Raw genomic sequence first — 21,804 nt, 5'->3', positions numbered from 1 at the left:
CATTGACCAGGACTGGAACTGTAGTAATACGCATTTATGTATGTATGCGTATCCTTCAGAATGCATACATATATACAAGAGGGCTGCTCTGAAAGTAGTGCCTCCTCTTTTATTATGTCAGCCTACAACATCAGAAGCTCATGCCGGTGTTATGGCAGTAGAGGCTGAACCTTCCTGCCAATATTCTGTTACATGTTGTTGCTATGTGGCAGATGGCAGCAGAGGGGCAATCTGACAAAATGGCATCTGACATGGAAGTGCGTATGAGACAGAGGTGTGCTGCTGCATTCCTCCAAGCAGGAAAAATGGCACCTAATGACATTCACTGATGTTTGCTGAACGTTTATGGAGAGCAAACAGTGGATGTCAGCACCATGAGGTGGTGTGCTGTATATTTCAGCAGTGGCAACAGCAACAGCGGGTCACCGCTGCTGGTGCACACAGCATGCAATGCTGGCAATTTTCATTGCCAGTGAAAATGCCTAGCTAATAGTGGTGATTGTGCAAAATATAGAGTTTTGTAGCTGATAATTTGCTATATCAAAACAGTGTAACCGTGCTCTTTGCATCTGTTACAGTTTTAGCGGCAATAAATAGGAGGCGTGACTTTCGGAGCACCCTACATACACAGCAGTACCCGCTCTCCAGCCATCGCACCGCCCGTCCGCACGCTGCCAGGCGGGGATTCGAACCCGCGGTGCATCGCGGCGCATCTCACGCAGCTCCACGCCCCGCCCCGCTCCGCCGTCTCGTGACCGACGCTGCGGCGAGATCAGCTGACCCGGCGGCTCACGTGACAAGGCGCTGGTTGTGCGGGCGGCGCGCGGCTGCGGCGCGGGATGGAGCAGTGACGGGTGAGCGCCGCGCGGGGCGGCTGCGCGGGGGCGGGAGGGAAGGAGGCCGCGGCCGGGCCCAAGCGGGGTCACCGCTATCCTCCTCCGGCCCCCGAAGCTGCGGCCGGGCCCGGCGAGGACGGCAGAGCCGGCCGGGCCCGTAGCTGCGCGGCCGACCTGCCGCCGGTTGTGTTTTCGGCTCTCGGGGCCGGCCGCAGGCTCTGCGTGCCCGGGCTTCGGGCCGCGCGGCCTTGGGTCGGCCCCTGACCGTACCGCTCCGCACCGAACGATCGCGGCTTGGAGCTCCCGCCGCGGCCTTTGCCTGTGGTGCTCCGCGCTGAGGGCCGCGCGCCGGGCGGCAGCCGTGAGTTCTGGGAGCGGGCGCAGAGAAGCGACCTGGTTGGGCTCGTGGCTGCCGGCCTGAGCGCTGCTGGGGGAGGTTTGTGCTGAACGGGAAATACGGCGCCTTCACTTCCCTCTGCAGTCTCGTTCCGGAGAGAGGAGGCGTGAATTCTGTTTTGACATTGCTCTGTGCGTTCCCGTCGTTGAGGTGAGCATGCGGGGGCTTTGCTTCTAATGATGGAGCATCCCGCACAAGCCACTTTTCTTTGGAAATCCATTCCATGCAGAAACTAAGCAGTATCGGTTACAAGTAGCCATGCAAGAAACATTAAAAATACCATATCCAGCTGATGCCAGCTGCTGAAGTAGCTGGGGCTCAAAACAGCTACTCTGGAAGAAAACTTAAAGGGAAAGGAGTATTTCAAGAGTGCTCTGGAGATGAGCTGTGCTTATTTGACAGGCAGAGCATTGTGGCAGTGTGGTTAGGTTACCTGAACATCTTTACAGTGGCATATGGGAGGCTTTCAGACTCCTGTTGCAGACCTGGTTAGGTGAAGGCATCGAGGCATTCACAGAGTGTTGTGAATCTGAATTGAGAGAAGTGTGCTCACGTGGGTTTGTGGTATTATGGCCTTACAAGGCGAGGGCTGCATTTTTTTGTGAGTGTTAGGCAAGGCTGAGTCAGATCAGCGTCACTGGTCTTGCAAGATGAAGTTATTTTCTTTTCATTAACTTTTAAGATACCAGTAGCCCAGTTGATCAGTATGGGAGGAGGAATTTCATGACCTGAAGTATTGTAAGGATTGCTGTTTCCAGCTCAGTGCTGTGTGTGAACTAAAAGAGTGGGGTGATTCAGTTTCAATGTTAGGCAGAAAGTCTTTTACCTGGAGCTGAGGCACTGGCACAGGCTGCCCAAAGGAGCTGTGGATGCCCCATCCCTGAAGGTGTTCAAGGCCAGGTTAGATGGGGCCTTGGGTAGCCTGTGCGGGGCACTGTCAACACCAGGAAGCTGGAATTGGGTGGACTTTAAGGTCACTTCTAACCCAAGCCATTCTGTGATAAAGCTCCAATTCCAGAAACTGCTCTCAGAACTTCTATTTAAGTTCTAAAACTAGTCCAAACTTCTGAACGTTGGTTCACTGTGGTCTATAAAGAAATTTTTGCATAAAGGTTATTTCCTTAATAAGTTATCAAGACTTTTTCTTTTTCTTTTTTCCCCAGCTGTATAGCAAACACTTCTTGCTAAGCTGGCCTCTCAAAAAGTCTTTTGCTTCTTGATGGGTAGTTTTATCCATAACCAGCAGAATTAGGACTATGGTTCCTACCTGCTTAGAATCACAGTGTGTGGGCTTAGTACTGAATTAACAATGTGGAGAAGACTTGAAAATGTGATTCGATGTGTTGGTGCTGTGGCACTGAGTGTTTTAAGCTGATATGTCTGTGTGGTGGACAGTTCCATTTAGGAATGTGCTTATCTGTTTATAAATGTTTCTGCTTTTTTATGAGTGTGCCTCAGTAATAACAGGAATAGCAAAAATAGCTGGCAGTAATTAGGTGAGGCTGTACTCTGACAGCTTGTACTCAGTGGGATGTCACAGCAGTGCTGCTCATAGAGGTACAGGTTGGAAGCCAAAGTTCTCATCAGCCCTTACTGCTGTTCCTCAGTTTTGTACTTGCTGGATTCGTGGCTTTTCCTTGGGACTGTTGTTCCAAAGCATAAAAGCAGACAAGCTTGGTAAACTTGGATGGGAATGATGTCAAGGCTTCCAGCCTGCAGATTCCAGTTGACCTAAAGAGAGAATAAATCCACCGCAGGGTGGATCTCAAGGAGAAGGCTTTATACATATATAAATATACCAATATTTGCAGTTCAAAGGAGTAAAATAATAGTTTAGTAAAAAAACACAATAACATCAAAAAACCTGTCAACATGCTTGCATGATCTGAATGCTTGCTACTTCCTGCTTTATTCACTGGTGCTCTTTAAGTGTAACAGCACTTCTCCTTTTTCCAGTTGTTGTTTGTTGTTCCCTGGTTCTGATTGCAAACTTCATCTTCCTTACGCTGAACGAACATGGGAGCAGGCACGTAAAACTCTATGGAGCTTTTCTGCCTTGTGTCTATTTGGAAGTGTTTCTGGCCCTGTAAAAAAGCCCCACTGTTCAGACTAGTCTGTGTAACTGACTGGAATAGCGCCGAGCTGTCAGTCTTTCACCCACGTCAAATAATCCTCTGCTGAGGTGGCTGGGATGGGGAATGGGCTGTTAGAAGTGGAGCAGTGCTTCAAGAACTGCAGCCATACAGAAAACAGTGGGGTGGGAGGAGAGAGGCATTACCCAGCTCTGCGATTAATGGGAGCTACAGCTGCTCCACCCTCGCTATGGTTGTTCAACTCAGTAGTCAAGATCAATTCATTTATCCCTCAACTATTAAGGAATCATGGAGTGCTCTTATTTTTGATTTTTAAGCAAGGAAAAAGATTTGCCAAAGTCTGTCAGATGTCTTTAACTTTGTTTTTGGGTGTAGAAAACTTGAAATTGGAATGATTAATCTTTGAAAGCTCTTTAAAAGGCTGAAAAACTAGTTAAAAAAAAAAATCATTCTTTGCAGTGGATCTGTTAACATCTCGTCCCAGAAAAAAATCATCAAGGTTTTTGATGGTGAAGTGTTTTTCTTTTCCAGCCTGTAGAGCAGTGAATGAGACAAAGTCATGGTGAACACGTAACTGTTTCCTTAGATGATATCAGCTGTGGAAACTTGAAACATTTTCCTGAAGATCTGTTTATTTTTTAGTGGAAAGCTTGATAATGCGTTGTTCCATCTGTTCTGCTGAACAGAAGCCCTGGGCTTCTGTGTTACGGCTCTTCTGCCTTCTATGAGCACGCTGCTGCTACTGCCACCTGAACTCATTCCTCTTATGTATCCAACATTTGTTCCAGAGCCTCTTCAAGTCCTGGTGTAGCCAACTCCCAACAAAAACCAATCTAACTTCACATGTAAGCTGCAGCGATGTCTCCTTGTGGGGCAAAGTTGACTGTAAACTTGGTGGTGTTAACTAAGTTTGGCATGTGTTAGGGAAGATAATGCATCTAAGTGATCAAAATAAGAAAAACCTTGTCCCATTCCAAAATGTTGGTTGTAGACCTTCCGTGGGAGCCCATAAGTACATGTAGTGTTTCCCTAAACAAGCTCTGTAAGATGATTTGCGTTTAGTATGTGTAATCTCTTGAATATTTGCACTAGTATGATCTCACTGAAGGTCTGTGATGAGAGCAGGGGTACCAAGGGTAAGAGAGCTCTCTTTCGTGTTGAAATGACTGTCTACGTGGTTGGGAAATATATTCATAATATGTTCATAGATTCATAGAATGGTTTGGGTTGGAAGGGACCTTTAAGATCACCTAGTTCCAACCCCCTGCTATAGGCAGAGACACCTTCTATTAGACCAGGTTGCTCACAGCCCCATCCAGCCTGGCCTTGAATGCCTCTCAGGAGGGGACATTCACAGCCTCACTGGACAGCCTGTTTCAGTGTCTCATCGCCCTCACAGTAAAGAATTTCTTCTTAATATCTAGTCTAAATCTACCTTCTCCAGTTTAAAGCCATTTCCCCTCATCCTTTTGCTACGTGCCCTTATAAAAAGTCCCTCCCCAGCTTTTCCTGTAGGCCCCCTTCAGGTCTGGAAGGTCTCCTTGGAGCCTTCTCTTCTCCAGGCTGAGGAGTCCCAACTCACTGAGCTACTGGGTCTATTTTCGGTTAGATTGCATGTGATCTTTTGTAGGAGTTGCAGATGTTAATGTTGCACATTCAGTCTTTCATGTGTTGGTTGGGCAGTTTAAGGCTGCAACTATGCAAATGTCTAAGACAGTAAAAACAATCGTATATGACAGGAAAAGAATATGGAACCAGGTGAGTAACGTCAGTAGAATCTCATCTGGTGGTGGCTACAGCAACATGGAACAAGATGTTTTTCTTCAGGCAGAGCTTTGAATCAGGAACTAATAGCAGGTATTCTTTCTCCCCCAACCCTCTCCTTTTTCCTGCTAGCATCTTGCCTCTGTCTTCAGAAGCAGAAAGCATCACAACTGAGACACAAAGATGACCGAGTTCTGGTTGATTTCTGCTCCTGGGGAAAAAACCTGTCAACAGACATGGGAGAAATTACATGCAGCAACTACAAAACATAACAATCTCTCTACTAATTCCAAGTTCAATATTCCAGACCTGAAGGTAGGTCAGCTCCCTGTCAAGTACGGGAAGCACGTTTGTTTTGTAGTGTGTTTGGTTGGGTTGGGTTTTTTTTTCCCTAAATCAGTGGCTGATGGATGCTTGGAACCTTTTCAGAAGATACAGCTGATATAAACAGCTGATGTCTCTGGAGTACGTGTGGGTCAGAAAAATTAATTTAGACAATCTATTATCTTTTTAACTAAGGTGAAAATTCTTCATGCTGTAAGTTTTAAATGCTCAGCAAGCTGTGCTTTTTCAGAGAATACAGCAGTTTTTCCAGCAAAAGCAGTCTTGATCTCATACTACTACTAGCTGTTAGCCAGAGAAGAAAATTAACTTTGGAAATTAAGGTGCAAATGGAGACCCGTGATTTGGAGTGTTCAGATGACAGTTTCCTTTGATTTTACTTTTTTCACTCCTGAGTTGTCTTTATTGGCTGCGATGCGATGAAATGGGTTGATTTAAAATGGGGGAGATGATCAAACAGCTGCTGTCTTTATGTTCAAAAGTAGCATTCTTCAGATAGAGTAGCGATTATCTCCAGCTGAGTGTTCCAGTGTGACCTGCCAATGTCTTACAGAAAAGAGGAAGAACAATGTTTCAGCTATTTCTATGAGAAGGAAAGAGGATTGTTCCTCTAAAAGCAGGTTTCTCTTGGTTAGCTACTATTACCAGGGATGAGAAAGGTAGGAAGACAGCGTGATAAAGAAAAGGTCTACCTGACACCTGCATGCTTCTTGAACAAAAAGAATGGTAAGCTCAGTTCAACTACTTAGAACTGAAAGATCTGTAAAAGCAAAGGGGAAAGATGCCATTCCTATCTGTCTGTATATGAAATGGTTCGAGTGATGTCATGCTGCATCCTGTCTCCACTAGGGAATGGACCCAGAGCACCCAGTGCTTTACTGCCTCTTTTCAGAGGATCTTAATCTGCCAGGTTAACGTTCACTTTTAGGCCATCCTGAGTTACTTCAGAATATGTAGTAGTAGAAGTACAATGAGGGCCTTTGGCAAATGTCTGTCTCCTCCCCAGACTGCCTTGGAGGAGAGTCAGGGTGATATTCAACTTATAAGAAGCCAAAAGTATTTAGAAGAGTTAATACTAAAAACTTATGTGGCCATTACGGTTATTAACAGTTGTTTTCATTTCTCCTCTTGCATTTCCTATGAACTAAAATTATTCAGCTTCTGCCCCTTTTAAGAATGTACTTTATGAACAACGGGACATAATCTGGCTTCTGTGTATCTCATAAAACTATTTTAGGAGTGACATCCTTTAGTGAAAGCTTGTTATTGGGAACAGTCTCTACTAAACAACAGCCACGTTATTCAGATTCATTTATCCCATGTCCTGTAAATAAACAGTCAAAACACTGGCTTCCTTATTCTTACCTGTAGCTCCAAAGAAGGTGAATCTGGGAAGGATTTTATGATGTTACTTAAGTAGTTGTTCCCTTTTCTGCAACAAGGCTGAAGAAAACAGGTATTGTGCCAGCTAAAGTGCAGCAAATGGTAAAAGAAAATCTTTTAAAAGGTTAAAAAAAGGTTAGAAGTGCAGCTAATTCATAACATAAAAGCATAAAAGTTAGTTGAATATGCTTTGCATGGCTAGAATGCTGAAACGGTGTGCCAAGCTAGAGTGAGTTACAGTGCAGCTGAACTTCAGGGATATCTTAGGCAAATGAAGGAAAGTGTGACTTTCTTAGATTAACAAGTCTGCAATATTGGGCTGTATTTTATGTAGTTCTGCTGAGCTGCTTGTTCAGGAGGTTTGGCTTTTATTGTTATCTGGTTTTATCCTTTTAGGCTTACATATGAGTGCTGATGCATTTTGATCTTTCCTTCTAGGTTGGCACACTGGATGTTTTGGTTGGTCTGTCAGATGAGCTGGCTAAGCTGGATGCATTTGTGGAGAGGTAACATTTTATTGTTACTAATGTGCAAAGCAGTAGAGCAGTTGTGTTGACAGTTTACCAATCCATAATGATGCATAGATTGGTTTCATCTTTTTGGTTTTCATGGTAATCTTAGTTTACTGAAATTTTAGCTTGTTGACGCCACACAGAAGATGCTTTTTCTTCTAGTATCTGTACTCAGTTGGGGGGACTCCAGACTTCTTGTGTAATAATGGGACATGATGTATGGATGAAGGATGGTTCTCCCTATAATAGTGCTGTGTGTTACCAGATCCTTGAGAACTGTTAAGAACTGAACCTGACAGCTGCAGAAAGTGACAGTGAAATGGAGTAAAATGTGTTCTTCTAGCATAACAGAATACTGTTTACAGGCATCAGGAAGGTTCCTAGCCCACAGAGATGATTAAATAACATTAAGTCTTAAAGCTGTCCATGTTGAAGAAATGAATCGTCAATGAAAGTGATTTTGAGCAACCGTAACAAAAATCTACATAGCCAGAATTTGTGGAGCCATCTTCTGTTTCAAGGAGAGAATTACTAAGTAGTTGTTTTTCAGTTATGTTTGAATACTCGGTTGTTGCCAGTGTGGCACATGTGAGTAATAGTGAACATTGCCTTTCTAGTGGAAAAGCAGGTCTCCATGAGGCTGAGAGCTGGAATTTCTCTGTAATTCTTCAGTTATCTTTGGTATCTTGTCTCAGTTGCCTTGTGTTTAATTTTTATTAGTTATGGTTTTACCTCAGAATCTATTTTGAGAGAATTAGGATTTAGAAATTGTTGCAGATTTGGAGGTTGCAGTATAGCAGAAAGTAATGTCACCTTGTTGAGAACTGGTGAATTGCAACACTAGAAAAGGACTTCTAAAGAATCCTGATGTGTATTTGAGATACTGAGCAGAGTTTGTATTCTTGGAAAGCTTATATGTAAAACAGTTAACACTTTGTTTTTGATCCAATCTCTTAATTCTTTTCCCAGGCCATTTCAGATGAGTTCTAGGAATGGTGTTGATCAAAGTGGCAAATTTGTACCATTTATTCATAGCTTTATCTTTCATTTTCCAGTGTTGTAAAGAAGGTGGCCCAGTATATGGCTGATGTTTTAGAAGACAGTAAAGATAAAGTTCAGGAAAATCTTCTGGCTAATGGAGGTAAAGTGTTCAAAGTAACTTATGCATTGTAAAAGGAGAAGGAGGGAAGGCAGTGATCTAGGAACGCACTCATTGCTGCTTTTCTTTGATGGTCTGAAAGCCTAGTTTCAGCACAGAAGTAAGTTTTCCTATGAGTCATTTGCCATGGAAGAAATGATAGGATCCAAAATGGCAAGTAATTATACGTTTGCATATGAAATATTCACATTCTGAGGCCTTTTGATGCTCTGGGGTTGTCATCACTAGTCTCTGAAGGAACGTAAGGGTTGCTGATCATTGTAAACAGTACTGTCTGTCTTAAAGTCCTTCTTTATCACTTTAGTTGACTTGGTCACCTATATAACAAGGTTCCAGTGGGATATGGCCAAATATCCGATAAAGCAGTCACTGAAGAATATTTCAGAAATTATTGCAAAGGTAAGATCACTAAACAAATAAAGGTTAATAAAGTCTTATAAGTTATTTTATGTACAATGTGATGTTCAGAGGTTGTTTCTATTTTGCCAGCTTTGTTTAACTTTGAAAGTAGTAGCAAGCCTGTAATAGCATTTAGTATTGTAGTAACCAAAGAATTAATTCAGGACTGGGACAGGAACTGGAGACTGCACTCACTGAAGGTCACATGCTGTCTTAGCTGGTTTTATTTCCTAAGAAATATAACAAATGAATTTAAGAAATAGCTAGCAAATTATTTCACTTGCTGTCTAAGTTTTGTTGTACGAGCCTTACATTTGTCTGACGTGATCAAACTTTGTGAGTTATTAACATTGAAGTCACAGTATTTATTTACCTTCTGGAAGCTATGGTGCCCAGCTGTGAAGGGAATACAAAGCCTTCAATGTAAAGAAAGCTCATCTCGTTGTGGTTGTTTCCTTTCTCTCTCTCTTCATGCCATAAAGCGTTCACAATGTTGCAGATTTCGTTTCATTTGTACCTGTTGTGAGCATGAACTAGTATATTTTCAAGAGTCCCTTTGACACTGAGGTGTGTAGTTCTGCTTTTTCTGATACTTCGGTGGGAAGCAAAGCTGCTTCTTGTTTACAGTAAATGCTAGTCAGTGCCAGATTTCTTCTTTAAAAGGCTACTGAGTTTACAACTGAGTGGTGAAAGGGTTGACAAGTGGAAAATAATGAATGGAGCTTCTTCATAAAGAAGTTTGGTATCAGCTGTTTTGGATCTGTCATTAAGCACTGTGCATTTCAACAGTTCTTGAAAGTTTTGGTTGTTGAAAAGTGAAAAGGGGAGTCTGCCAGCCTGGGAAGATATCCAAATGCACCTGCTTCACAGTATGCGATGCTTCTTTCCTAATGCTGGCTTCTTGCTGTAAACATGTTAGTGCTGTTACTTGTGGTATAAGAATGTTGTCGTGAAGATATGTGCTTCGTGATGGCTGCCAGAATGTTCCTCATGCTTCATTAAAAGTGACATCAGTCAAAGAATCTAAATAACTGGAAAGGCTGAGATGTTTAAAGAGCAAACTCTCTTATTTCAGAGTATTTTGTCTTAAAGCATTGCTGTGTATCTGTAAAGGTGCGAACTGTTCACCTGTTGTCGAATGAAACTGCCAGGATGTTGATGCTTTTAACAGCTTCTTCCTGGTACAGACAAGTGAACCTGTGTTACCGTAAACAAGGTTGCTATATAACAAAGTGTCATACTTTCAAGAGATTTATTTTGTAGAAATAGTTTGAGTCCCCAAGCTGAAGTGCTGTTTGTAGTATGCTGAAGTGCTGTATGCAGGCAGATGTTTTGTCAACAGTCTGGGTGCAAATAAAAGGAGAGGCTCTTAGCTTTGTGTTCAGATCCATGCCCCTGGCACTTTTCATATGCTTGTTCCAGTGTACTGTGGGGGAGGGAGTAGGCAGTGGTACGATGCCAAAGCAGAACTGCTCCAAGTTCTTACAGTTATCCAACTGTTCACTAAGTGAACTTGAAATGTTTTATTGCGTAGGGTATGTGCTGATTGAAGTATGACTGGATGCTTACAAACTGCTTGCTGCTTAATTTGTTTTGTTCTTCAGCTTGCTGCCAAATTACCCAACTGGGCCTAAGCAAGTATTAGTGGCAAATGTTTGGAGTAAACTGAGTTTGTCTGAAATAGTGTTCATCTGTCTACCCTGCAGCTGGACCTGGGCAGAGTATATAAGCTCTTATTAAATGTAGAAAATACCTGTAGAACAGACTTTCTAAATGTCTGTAAGCCAGTGCCAATATATAAAATTGCAGCATAGGAGTTCATGAAGGGAGGTGACGATAGAATGTTTTGTCTGTTCCTTTGAAAATACAGAAAGGGGGAAATAAATGACTGAGGGAAAATGTGGTAACACTTAGAAATGTAAATAATAATGGCTACTGAGAATCAAGTATGTGAAACATTTTGATGCTCTGTTTTTCAGAATGAGCAAGGCTGTCCTTCTCAATGAGAAGTAAAAGAGAAAACATACATTAAGCAAATACAGTCTCTTAAGCTGTAGGTGATGTGAAGCTATAATGCTTTGTGTTATTTACTGCTTGCTTTCCTACTCATAAGACTGTACTTTCATTCATGTTACTTAAACTCTAATGGGAGAAAAGTGTAAGAATAGAGGGAGCAGCAGAAGGAAATCAATGCTTGGCATCTGCCAGTAAACTTGTGTTACCATGTTACCATGTGAGGGTGATCTTAAATGCTCTGTCTGCTGAGCTAGAGGGTGATAGCTCAGTAAGCAAGTGCAGTACTGATCAGCTGGGTGCAGTAGTGTGTCCATTTGACATCACTAATCCAGAAGAGTATGTGTAATTCTTACTGTTGGCTCATTTTCTTCTATAGGAGTTATGACCTAAAATATCCTGAGTTTCAAGCGAAGCCTGTAAGCCCTAGAGAAATAAACATTTTATCTTGTGTGTTTTTCATCGAGCTCTTTCTGGCAGATAAAGGATCTATGTTTTGAAGTTAAGAAATAATTTTTTAATGAATCAGTTCCTGAGTCACTTTGTTTTTACTTAATCTTTAAGGGAGTAAACCAGATTGACAATGATCTTAAAGCAAGAGCCTCGGCATACAATAATCTAAAAGGGAACCTTCAGAATTTGGAAAGAAAGAATGCGTAAGTCCCGTCTGTTGTTTGTTGCTGTTGTGTGAATAGGTTGTGGCTGTAAGCTTAATGTGCTTTTGAGGTGTTTATCAAACTTGAATCAATCTTGTCAATGGATGTCATAGAATAATACTTATTACCAGCTGACTTGATGGTAATAGCTCACTTGTGATTGGCAAGTGCTTGTGAAATATGCAAAAGCATATAATATAAATTGCTGATGTCTTTGAGAGGGGTTTGCTGTTGAAGTTATGTGCTATTTTGATGTCTAGCTAAACAAGGAGGACTTTCTCCTTACCCCATGCTGTAGGCATCTCAGTGTTTCTTCCATCAAAATTAACGAGCAGAGGGACAGGTGTTGTATAAATGCAAGTAAGAATGAAATAAAAAGAACCGCATGCTGCCCTGTCAGCTACATGTGATTATTCAAATACAGTCAAGATACAGTACTTCTGTCTAAGTATGGTGGGTTAGTTTAACGTAGCACTGCCATTGCTATTAATGATTGTTTTATGAGTGAGCTATAAATGCCTTCTTGAGCCATAGCAATTTGTCAGCTAAGCCTCATTATATCTGTAGGTTCTTATTCCTTTGTGAATAAGGCAATATGCCACTGCTTTAAATTTTCATTGTGGTTCTGAGTGTAGGTCTGCAGTAGCTTAGCTGTAACTCTGGAGCCCCAAATAAGAAATTTCATAGAGAATTAAGGGCTCCTGTGGTCTTAAATCCCTCTTTAAAAGAGAACTCGGCTTCGTAAGTCTGTGAGGTGTTGGGAATATAGAAATGCCACACAGCAGTGGAGCTACTGAGGAGAAAAGAAAAACAGCGGAAACTTCTAGTGACTTTACACGGTGAGCTATAATGTTCAGATAGGAACTTCTGGTTCGTTCTGCTAATAATGAATGTTTATGTGAAATATCTTTGAAAAATGTATATACTACCAGGCACTAGAAACTATGGTGAATACCAGCTCAGATTTCAAACGTGCATTTATTGTGGTTGTCTTTATTTCTCTACAGGGGAAGCTTGCTAACCAGAAGTCTTGCTGATATTGTAAAGAAAGAGGACTTTGTGCTTGATTCAGAATATTTGGTCACGTTATTAGTGATTGTACCAAAGTAAGTTTGTTTAACAGAAGAAAATAATGAATTTCAATCAAGCAATAGATCCTACAGCTCTATAACACTGTAAGAGAGGGTGCCTGAAATTGCTTTGTATCTTCCCGGATCTACTTATGAAAACATTTGGATGCCTATAGCAAATGACCCCATGTGGTAAAGACTTATGTCATGTCTAAGGTTTTCTGGAAGCAGGTTGTTCCTCATCCAAAATGACAGTAGATCTTAAATAAGAGAAAAAAAAAAACCTAACCCTGTATCCAAGGCAAAGTAGCAATACATATATCTTTAAAACTTGTAAAAATAGCTGTGCTCTGGGCAGGCAGTTCTTTTGTCTCTGTGGCACTAGACTGTCTTCCTGGAGCTGGAAACAGGGGAGTTTCTAACTTGTAAAACAGCTTGTAAGGCTGTGCATCACATGAGATAGTAGTCGCTTGTGAAACTCCAAAGGCAAAATAGGTCCAGTGTTTTTGGCAGAGAACTGGTAGTTGGCTTTCTTTGTTGGTTATTTTTCTGTTCCCTTTGGCTTGTTTTTGGTGTTAAAAGGATGTAATCTCTTCACCACTAGCTACAGAAAGGCCGAGATTTCTGGATTTTCTGGAGTATTTTAGGCAGTTGCAGTGCTCTGGTGAACCCGTTTCTAAGTGCAGAAGGACTATTCCCTTTAGTAACTCAGAAGAGCAGAGTTGTGTACAAAGTGTGATAAACCTTGACAGTTAAGTCCATTTGATCCTCCAAGATTTATGCTGAAGGATGATTGATTTCATTGTTGGTTGACTTATCAACTTAAACAAAAACTGAAAGTAAAATATATTTCTCACTTTTTTCAGTGTAGCTTATTTAGCAATATTTGTAAGGGGAGAACTGTTGTTGTGTATTTCTGACAGCCTACAGCTGGGTTGGAAGATGTAATGATTAAATGCTTCTGATTTGTTTAGAAAAACTTTTTCTATGTGGATCTTTTTTTCAATAATAGAAATAACCGTAACCTGTGTATTTTCCAGGGTAAACTATAATGACTGGGTTAAGCAATATGAAACGTTAGCAGAGATGGTTGTACCACGTTCCAGCAAGTAAGTTGTCAGTGTGAAATCTCATGTGGTTGTGTTGTAAGTGGCGATCTTTATCTGTAGTGACTTCGGTTAATCTAAAACTTATCAAAATGTCTACCTTCACAGCTTGAACTGAGTCAATGAGGCTTGACTGTGTTGTGATTGAGGAAAAGCTTAAAAAAAAATCTGTCTCCCCATAGGGATGATGAACTATCAAAGCCCTCACTTACATGGGAAGGGTGAGTTAATCTAGTTTAGGTCAGGCGTATTTTTGCTATGCTTTGAAAACTGCTAAAGAGTGAAGAACCAGAGATATGGACTTTGGTCTTCTGTGCAGTAAGTCACTTCTTGTGTGCTAGCGAGGGTCCCCATTACCAGACTGTTGTGTAAAGTTAAAGTGTAGCAGAAAGCATTGCTGTGTTAATTTGAACTGACAGAGTGGAGTTTTGATCAGGCAGATCTGATGTTACCAGCTCTGTGCCTGTTAGAAAATCTGAACTTGCTCAGACAAACTTCACGTTTGAGTTGGATCAGTTTCAGCCTAGTAGGAGATCTGTTGATGATTCTGAATTGATTACTGCCATCACCTAGAGATGCATTGAGAAGAGGTTAAACCATTGTATAACGCTTGTATTGAAGACAGTGCAGCACTGAAGAACAGTTTCCTCAAGCTTTTTTCCCAAAGTGAACTCTCAAAATAAGCATTATTATATTGACCTGGACAGACTGGCAAGTTGATAGAATCCTTAGAGTTGGAAGGGACCTTTAAAGATCATCTGCAATGAACAGGGACACCTACAGTTAGGTCATGTTGCTCAGAGCCTGGTCCAGCCTGGTCTTGAAAGTCTCCAGAGACATGGCATCCACCACATCTCTGGGCAGCCTATTCTAGTGCCTTGCCATCCTCACTATAAAAAGCTTTTTCCTTATTTCCAACTTAAATCTCCCTTCTTTAATCTTGAAGCCATTTTCCCCTGTCCTGTTGCCACAGACCCTGATGGCGATGGTCCTATCACCCAGCCCCCTTCTTTCCTGTAGTTCCCCTTTAGGTACTGAGGGGCTGCTATCAGGTCAACTTGGAGTCTTGTCTGGGCTGATCGGTCCCAGCTCTCTCAGCCTGCCCTTGTAGGAGAGGTGTTCCATTCTTTGGATCATTTTGTAGCTTCCTCTGGATGCATTACAATAGGTCTGTGCTTCTCCTGTACTGAGGGCTCCACATCTGGATGCAGTATGCCAGGTGAGGTCTCAACAGTGCAGAGTAGAGAGTCAGGATCACCTCCCTTGTCCTGCTAGCCGTGCTGCTTTGGATGCTATCCAGGATGTGGTTGACTTTCTGGGCTGCAAGGGCACATTGCTTGCTCATGTGCAGCTTTCCATCCATCAGTACCCTCAGGCCCTTTGCAGCAGGGAGGAACCTGATGAGGTTTAACAAGAAGTGTACAGTCTTGCACCTGGGGAGGAATAACTGCATGCATCAATCCAGGTTATGGGCTGATCTGCTGGAGGGGAGCTCTGTTGAAAAGGACCCGATTGTTCTTGTTGACAACAGGTTGACCGTCAGGCAGCAGTGTGCTCTTGTGGCCAAGAATGTCAGTGGTACCCAGGGATACGTTAAAAAGAGCATGGCCAGCAGGTTGAGAGAGGTGATCCTCCCCTTCCACTCTGCCCTGGTGAGACCACATTTTGACTGTCTGGTTCTGGGTTCCCCAGTTCAAAAAGACAGGGATGTTCTAGAAGAAGTCCAGCAGACAGCCTCAAAGATAATGAAGGACTTGGAGTATCTCCCATGCAAAGAAAGCCAGGGTAACCTGGATCTGTTTATCCTGGGGAAAAGAAGACTGAGAAGGGCTCTGATAAAGTTTGTAAGTGTCTGAAAGGAGGGGGAAGACAAATGGATGAGGCCAGGCTCTTCTCAGCAGTACGTGGTAATAGGACAAGGAGCAGTGACATAAAACTTGAACATAAGAAGCTCCATACAAACATGCAGAAGAACTTTTGTATGGTAAGGGTGACAGAGCACCAGAACAGGCTGCCCAGAGAGGTTGTGGAGTCTCCTTCTATGGAGATATTCAAGACCCATCTGAATGCCTACCTGTATGACCTGTTGTAGGGCACCTGTGTTAGCAGGGGTATTGGACTCGATGATCTCTTGAGGTCCCTTCCAACCCCTGTTATTCGGTGGAAGTATAAAATAGTAAATGTAGGCATCTTCTTTAAATAACGCTTGTTTACAACACCAGCAGTCTTTATTCCCTTTTCCTTTAGAACATGTGTTTAAGAATTGTATAGTCCAAACTTTTCAGTATTAAGTAAAATCTAGTTCCTTTCTGAATAAAATAATTTTAATTTGAACAAATCCCTATGCACATATAAAGTGTTTCTGTGTGGTAAAGTGTCACTCTTTACAAAGGGAGTAATTAATAGTGGTTGCTAAAGCTTTTGTTACTTTCTGTAGTGGGTGTTTAATTTGGGAACTCATCCCGTGAGACTATTTACAATTATGTTCCTGTCTAAGTAGCGATAAAGTACAACTTAAACCATTGTATTTCAGATCTTCAGTGACTTGAACCTTGATCTTAACTTTATTTTTCTGTGTAGTGTACTCTTTGAGGATCAGGACAGTTACCTTTGTAATGTCACCTTGTTCAGGAAGGCAGTGGACGACTTCAAGCATAAAGCCAGAGAATACAAGTGAGTCTTATTTTTTGTGTGTGCTCTTGTGCTTTGAAGCATCTCTAGTTGGCCACTTCTGATTTCATTCACTTTCCAAATGCAGATTTCTGGTCCGTGACTTCCAGTATAATGAAGAAGAGATGAAAGCTGATAAAGAAGAAATGAATAGACTGTCAACTGACAAGAAGAAACAGTTTGTAAGTCTGTTCAAGCTAGTCATTACAGGAACCTAAGATGTCTAGGACTTGCTATTGCTATGTAGCAGTTTCATGAGCTTCTGATTCTGAGAGAGCATTACAGGGATGGCACATCACAGTCAGCCTGCCACCCAGTTAATCTTTTCAGGGATAACTGAGTTGTTCTTAACTGTGCTGAACCAAATGTTGGTGTTGCAGCTAAAAATATATGAAATCTGAAAATGGGCAAATACTTGAATGAAATAGTCAGATCATAGAATCATAGAATTACCCAGGTTGGAAAAGACCTTGAAGATCATCAAGTCCAACCGCAGCCTAACCAGTACCCTAACTCTAAAAACCCTCTGCTAAATCATATCCCTGAGTACCACATCCAAACGGCTCTTAAACACATCCAGGGATGGAGATTCAACCACCTCCCTGGAGAGCCTATTCCAGTACTTAACTACCCTTTCTGTAAAGAAGTTCTTCCTAATATCCAACCTAAACTTGCCCTGGTGCAACTTGAGGCCATTTCCCTTCATCCAGTCACTTGTCACTAGTGAGAAGAGACCTGCCCCACTCTCACTGTAAGAACCTTTCAGGTACTGGAAGAGCGCGATAAGGTCTCCCCTCAGTCGTCTTTTCCCCAGACTAAACAGCCCCAGCTTCTTTAGCCTCTCCTCATAGGGCTGATTCTCCAAGCCCTTAACGAGCCTCGTTGCCCTTCTCTGGACCTGCTCCAGTACCTCCATGTCTTTCCTGTACTGAGGTGCCCAAAACTGAACACAGTACTTGAGGTGAGGCCTCACCAATGCCGAGTACAGGGGCAGGATGACTTCTTTAGTCCTGCTCACCACAACATTCCTGATACAAGCCAGGACGCCATTGGCCCTCTTGGCCACCTGGGCACACTGCTGGCTCATATTCAGCTACTGTCCATCAGCATGCCAAGGTCCCTTTCCGTCTGGGAGCTTTCCAGCCACACTTCCCCAAGCCTGTAGGGTTGCCTGGGGTTGTTGTGACCAAAATGCAGGACCCAACACTTGGCCCTATTGAAACTCATTCTGTTAACCTTGGCCCATCGATCAAGTCTATCCAGGTCCCTCTGTAGTGCCCTTCTACCCTCAGGCAGATCAACACTCCCTCCCAGCTTAGTGTCGTCTGCGAACTTACTGAGGGTGCACTCAATCCCCTCATCCAAATCATCAATGAAGATGTTAAACGGAAGCGGCCCAAGCACCGAGCCCTGGGGGACACCACTCGTGACCAGCCGCCAACTGGATTCCACTCCATTGACCACAACTCTCTGGGCCCGGCCATCCAACCAGCTCTATGAAAGATATTATGAAAACGGTCCTTTATACAGTTAGGCCATGACAAGTGGGATGATGTACTGCAGAGACAACAAGCCTTGTTAGATTTATCTTTGCTTTGTACAAAATCACCCTTGAGCCATTATATCAATAGCAAACTCTACCTTTAATTCCTTTGCCACACTACAGATATTATCTGATTAAATGTGCGTAGTAGTCTGAATCTTGTTCTGAAGATTTTCTTTTCTCTTTTACAGGGGCCTCTGGTACGATGGCTGAAAGTTAATTTCAGTGAAGCTTTTATTGCATGGATTCATGTGAAAGCACTCCGAGTTTTTGTTGAATCTGTTCTAAGGTAATGAGACAGGCCTGAATAGAAAACTTGGCTCCGCTTGCCTGAGTTTTGTTAATGCCACTCTTCCACAAAGGAGGAAACAGTCGAGTAGGACAGCAAGAACTGTTGGCATAGCTCTTGTTGCCAGGTGTGAAACATTTGAGGTAGATAACTTCATCTCATTCCTTCAGTGCTTCAGGGGACAACTCCCCTGTCCGTTGTAGTAAGGCATTTCTGCTATGCTTTTTAGCTTGCTTAATTGAGCTGCTTGTAAAAAGAGCTTACTGTATCTTTGTTTAAATGAGAAATGTGTATAGTTCAGAAGAAAAAGTTCTAAGGCTTTGAGTAGCAGTGCAGTTTGACATCTTAAAATGTGCGCTAGTACACAGCAGTCCTTGTTCGGTGCTTTAAGGTTTCTCTTTGTTTTCCTTCGTAACCATCCAGAAGCATAGCTAATGAGTTGACATAGCTGTAGGAGTTCAAACAGCCCTGGTTTTTTTTGTTGGTTTTTTTTTCAGAGCAGAAAGAGCTTAGTAAGAAAACCAAAAGGTATTTTTAGGTTAGATTTGGTCAGAGCTGTTATTAAGGATGCCTCCAGAGAAGGCCTTGCGATCTTGCAAACTTGCAGTCTGGTTTGTTTTTCATCGCTGCTGCAGGCTTATTTTGAAGACAGTCTTAAAGAAGGCAGTTTGACTTTGGATACTGGCAGATGTTTCCGCACATCTAGAAAGGAGGGTGGAATAGAAACTGGATTCTCCACCTAGTGGTATAGGGAAAGTCTTGCTAGTAAATTAATGGAAGCGTTCAAGACTTAGTCCAGACTTCAGGTAATGTTTTGAGAATTTCGTAAAGCGCTCGGATTTTAAAAGGATTTAGACATTTGTTTTGTTATTTAAGCCCAAAGAAAGAAGTTCCACTGCGCGTCTTACTATGAGCGGAACAAACAGTGATATTGCAAAAATAGAAACGAGCGGACTTTCCTCAGCAGCAGTGGGATTCTGCCTCAAAATAAAATAAGTTTCATAGAAGAAAGCTTATTTCATCACTTTCATCGTTGTTTGCTTAACTTCTTCAGGTATGGTTTGCCAGTGAACTTCCAAGCGATGCTGCTTCAGCCTAATAAGAAAACAATGAAGAAACTGAGGGAGGTTTTGTATGACTTATATAAACATCTTGACAGCAGTGCAGCAGCCATCATCGATGTAAGTGTCTTTGTAATTGCTACTCTCAGGTTTCTTGTGAGTAAGCAAAGGCAAAAAAAAAAAAGGTTTTCTATCTTCTTAAAAAGCTACATCTCTTTTTTTTCATGCTACAAAAACCTGCCTCCATATAAAAGTGCAGTTTCTATCTGACATTTTTGTGAAGCAGACAGAATGTAAAGTTGCATCTGCTGTATTGGAAGAGCTGTCTGGTGTAAAAGTCCTGTTTCACTTCTTACTGCGTTCTTTCCTGCTGCCAATGGAAGGATGTTTTGCAGATTGGATACGTATTCACGTTCTCAAAGAACTGGAAGAGAGTTTTGATCTGAAATTACACTTAGAAACTTGAATGCATTTCCTATCTTGTTTTTGACCCTTAAAGCAATACTTAAATTGTCTGTCATCTAAGGTAATGTTGGCCTTAAAATACTGAAATGGTCTTTTCTTTAGTTGAGTTCATGTCATTGTTCTCACCTAAATTGTGCAGATGGAGTCATCTATTTCACTTTCTAGTCTTATATTCATGTTTAAAACTGGTTTGTTGGGAGACTTATAGTACTACAGTAATTTTATATTGAAAAGCAGTGCTTTTCTTAGTTAAAAATAGAGCAGAAATTGTACATAGTGGGTTCAGTTGTTACTTAAAAAGAAACTCTTTTAGTTATATTTCTTGTAATGTTTTTTCCAAAGTATTTTGAGGCCTTTTGGTGGAGAAGGGAACGTGAGATGGTTGAAGTGAGAGCTGCTAAGCTTCATGTAGCTTCTTGGGTCAGTACCCCGTAACATTATTTGCATAAGTGGGCTGAGTTTAGTAGTAGTGGTAGAACATAATTGGAGACCTTTACCTTCCTTTTAGCAGTGATGTGTTTACGAACGAAATGGATGTGAATTATTGATGCAAAGCTACTTAGATTCTGGAAAACACACTCGGTTCATTTTTTGACAAGTATTTTTCAAAGCTGTTACTTTTTGTTTGTTACTTAATTTTCCATTTTCAAGTGAATGTTTAAGCCTGAAGTCTTGACTGTCCAATTGCTTTCTCAAACATCTGAACGTTTAAAGCTATTTCTGAATAGGAGTCCGAGTTGTAAGAGTCTAATCAGCTTCAAAACTTTCTTTGCAGGCAACCATGGATATTCCGGGCTTAAACCTCAGTCAGCAGGAGTATTACCCATACGTGTACTACAAGATCGATTGCAATTTACTGGAATTCAAGTAAAAATTCCCTAACGTGACAATCCTGTGTTGGTGTAAACAAACAGAAGTGAGGTTGAAGTACAGTAATACCTTTAACACTCTACTAATCATATGCTTGCTTCTTATGTTAGGTGAATTTTAACCGCAGTGGTCCATCTATAGACATTTTCTTTTTAAAGGAAAGTGTAGGTAATCTGCTTTAAATAAACGTCTGTAAATGTATATTGAGAGAATTGAAGTATTTATAAACAGAGTGATTTATTTAAGGGAAAGCTCATTCCTCTTTCGGATGTGATCTGTGTTAATTCCATTCCCCATTGTTTATTAAAACAAAATTGTTTACAGAAGAATAGTGTAAATGTTTATGGCCATTTTGTTCATTTGATTCAGTAGATACACGTGTTTAACGTTGTTGAACTGTGATGTAAAGTATGTGAGATTGGTATGAAATTGTGCTTTCTGAATGTTGTAAAATTACAATCGAAGCACTGTAAGCACACAGGGTAAAATAAACATACCTGTGCAGATGTGTCACTTTGTTGTACAACGTTTAATTGCAGTTGGCTGTGTCTAAACTTGAAATGATGTGTTACAGCTTAAATTCAGTGCTGCATCCTGCCTGCAGTGGTACAGAAATGCCATTGACTTAAGCACAGATGTTGTTAAGAGTTGTAGGTATTTATTTTACCTTGGGCGGAAATACTCAGGTGTGGTGACTGCTCATCAGACCCGTGTATGAATGTTTGTCTTGTTTATATCTTCACGACCCTTGGGATTTGAGATGATTCTCCTGCAGGTGAAGGTAAGGTGGGGTGCTAATAACCTGTTTAATGTGATTTTTATTTTTATTTTAATAATTCTGCATTCATAGACTCATAGAATGGCCTGGGTTGAAAAGGACCACAATGATCATCCAGTTTCAACCCCCCTGCTATGTGCAGGGTCGCCAACCACCAGACCAGGCTGCCCAGAGCCACATCCAGCCTGGCCTTGAATGCCTCCAGGGATGGGGCATCCACAGCCTCCTTGGGCAACCTGTTCCAGTGCTTCATCATCCTGTGTGAAAAACTTCCTCCTAATATCTAACCTGAACCTGCCCTGTCTCAGTTTACACCCATTTCCCCTTGTGCTGTCACTATCCACCCTCATGAGCAGCCATCTCTCCTGTTTATATGCTCCCTTCAAGTACTGGAAAGC

The 21,804-nt window shown here is 41.8% G+C and overlaps 1 protein-coding gene across 1 annotated transcript; it reads left to right on the top strand.

Moving 5' to 3' along the window:
* Positions 1-726: 726 nt before the first annotated feature.
* ATP6V1C1 (ATPase H+ transporting V1 subunit C1) lies at positions 727-21,141 on the top strand. The gene is made up of 13 exons (XM_072329658.1): positions 727-854; positions 5,223-5,405; positions 7,254-7,321; positions 8,383-8,468; positions 8,791-8,885; positions 11,463-11,554; positions 12,562-12,660; positions 13,665-13,733; positions 16,311-16,403; positions 16,489-16,582; positions 18,135-18,232; positions 19,287-19,413; positions 20,534-21,141. Exons 2-13 carry the CDS (start codon positions 5,274-5,276, stop codon positions 20,627-20,629), a joined length of 1,149 nt encoding a protein of 382 aa, XP_072185759.1. The 5' UTR covers positions 727-854; positions 5,223-5,273; the 3' UTR covers positions 20,630-21,141.
* Positions 21,142-21,804: the final 663 nt, after the last annotated feature.

The sequence above is a fragment of the Excalfactoria chinensis genome, chromosome 2 (genome assembly GCF_039878825.1).
Source record: "Excalfactoria chinensis isolate bCotChi1 chromosome 2, bCotChi1.hap2, whole genome shotgun sequence".
NCBI lineage: Eukaryota > Metazoa > Chordata > Aves > Galliformes > Phasianidae > Excalfactoria > Excalfactoria chinensis.
This window is presented reverse-complemented; position numbering and strand designations above follow the sequence as displayed.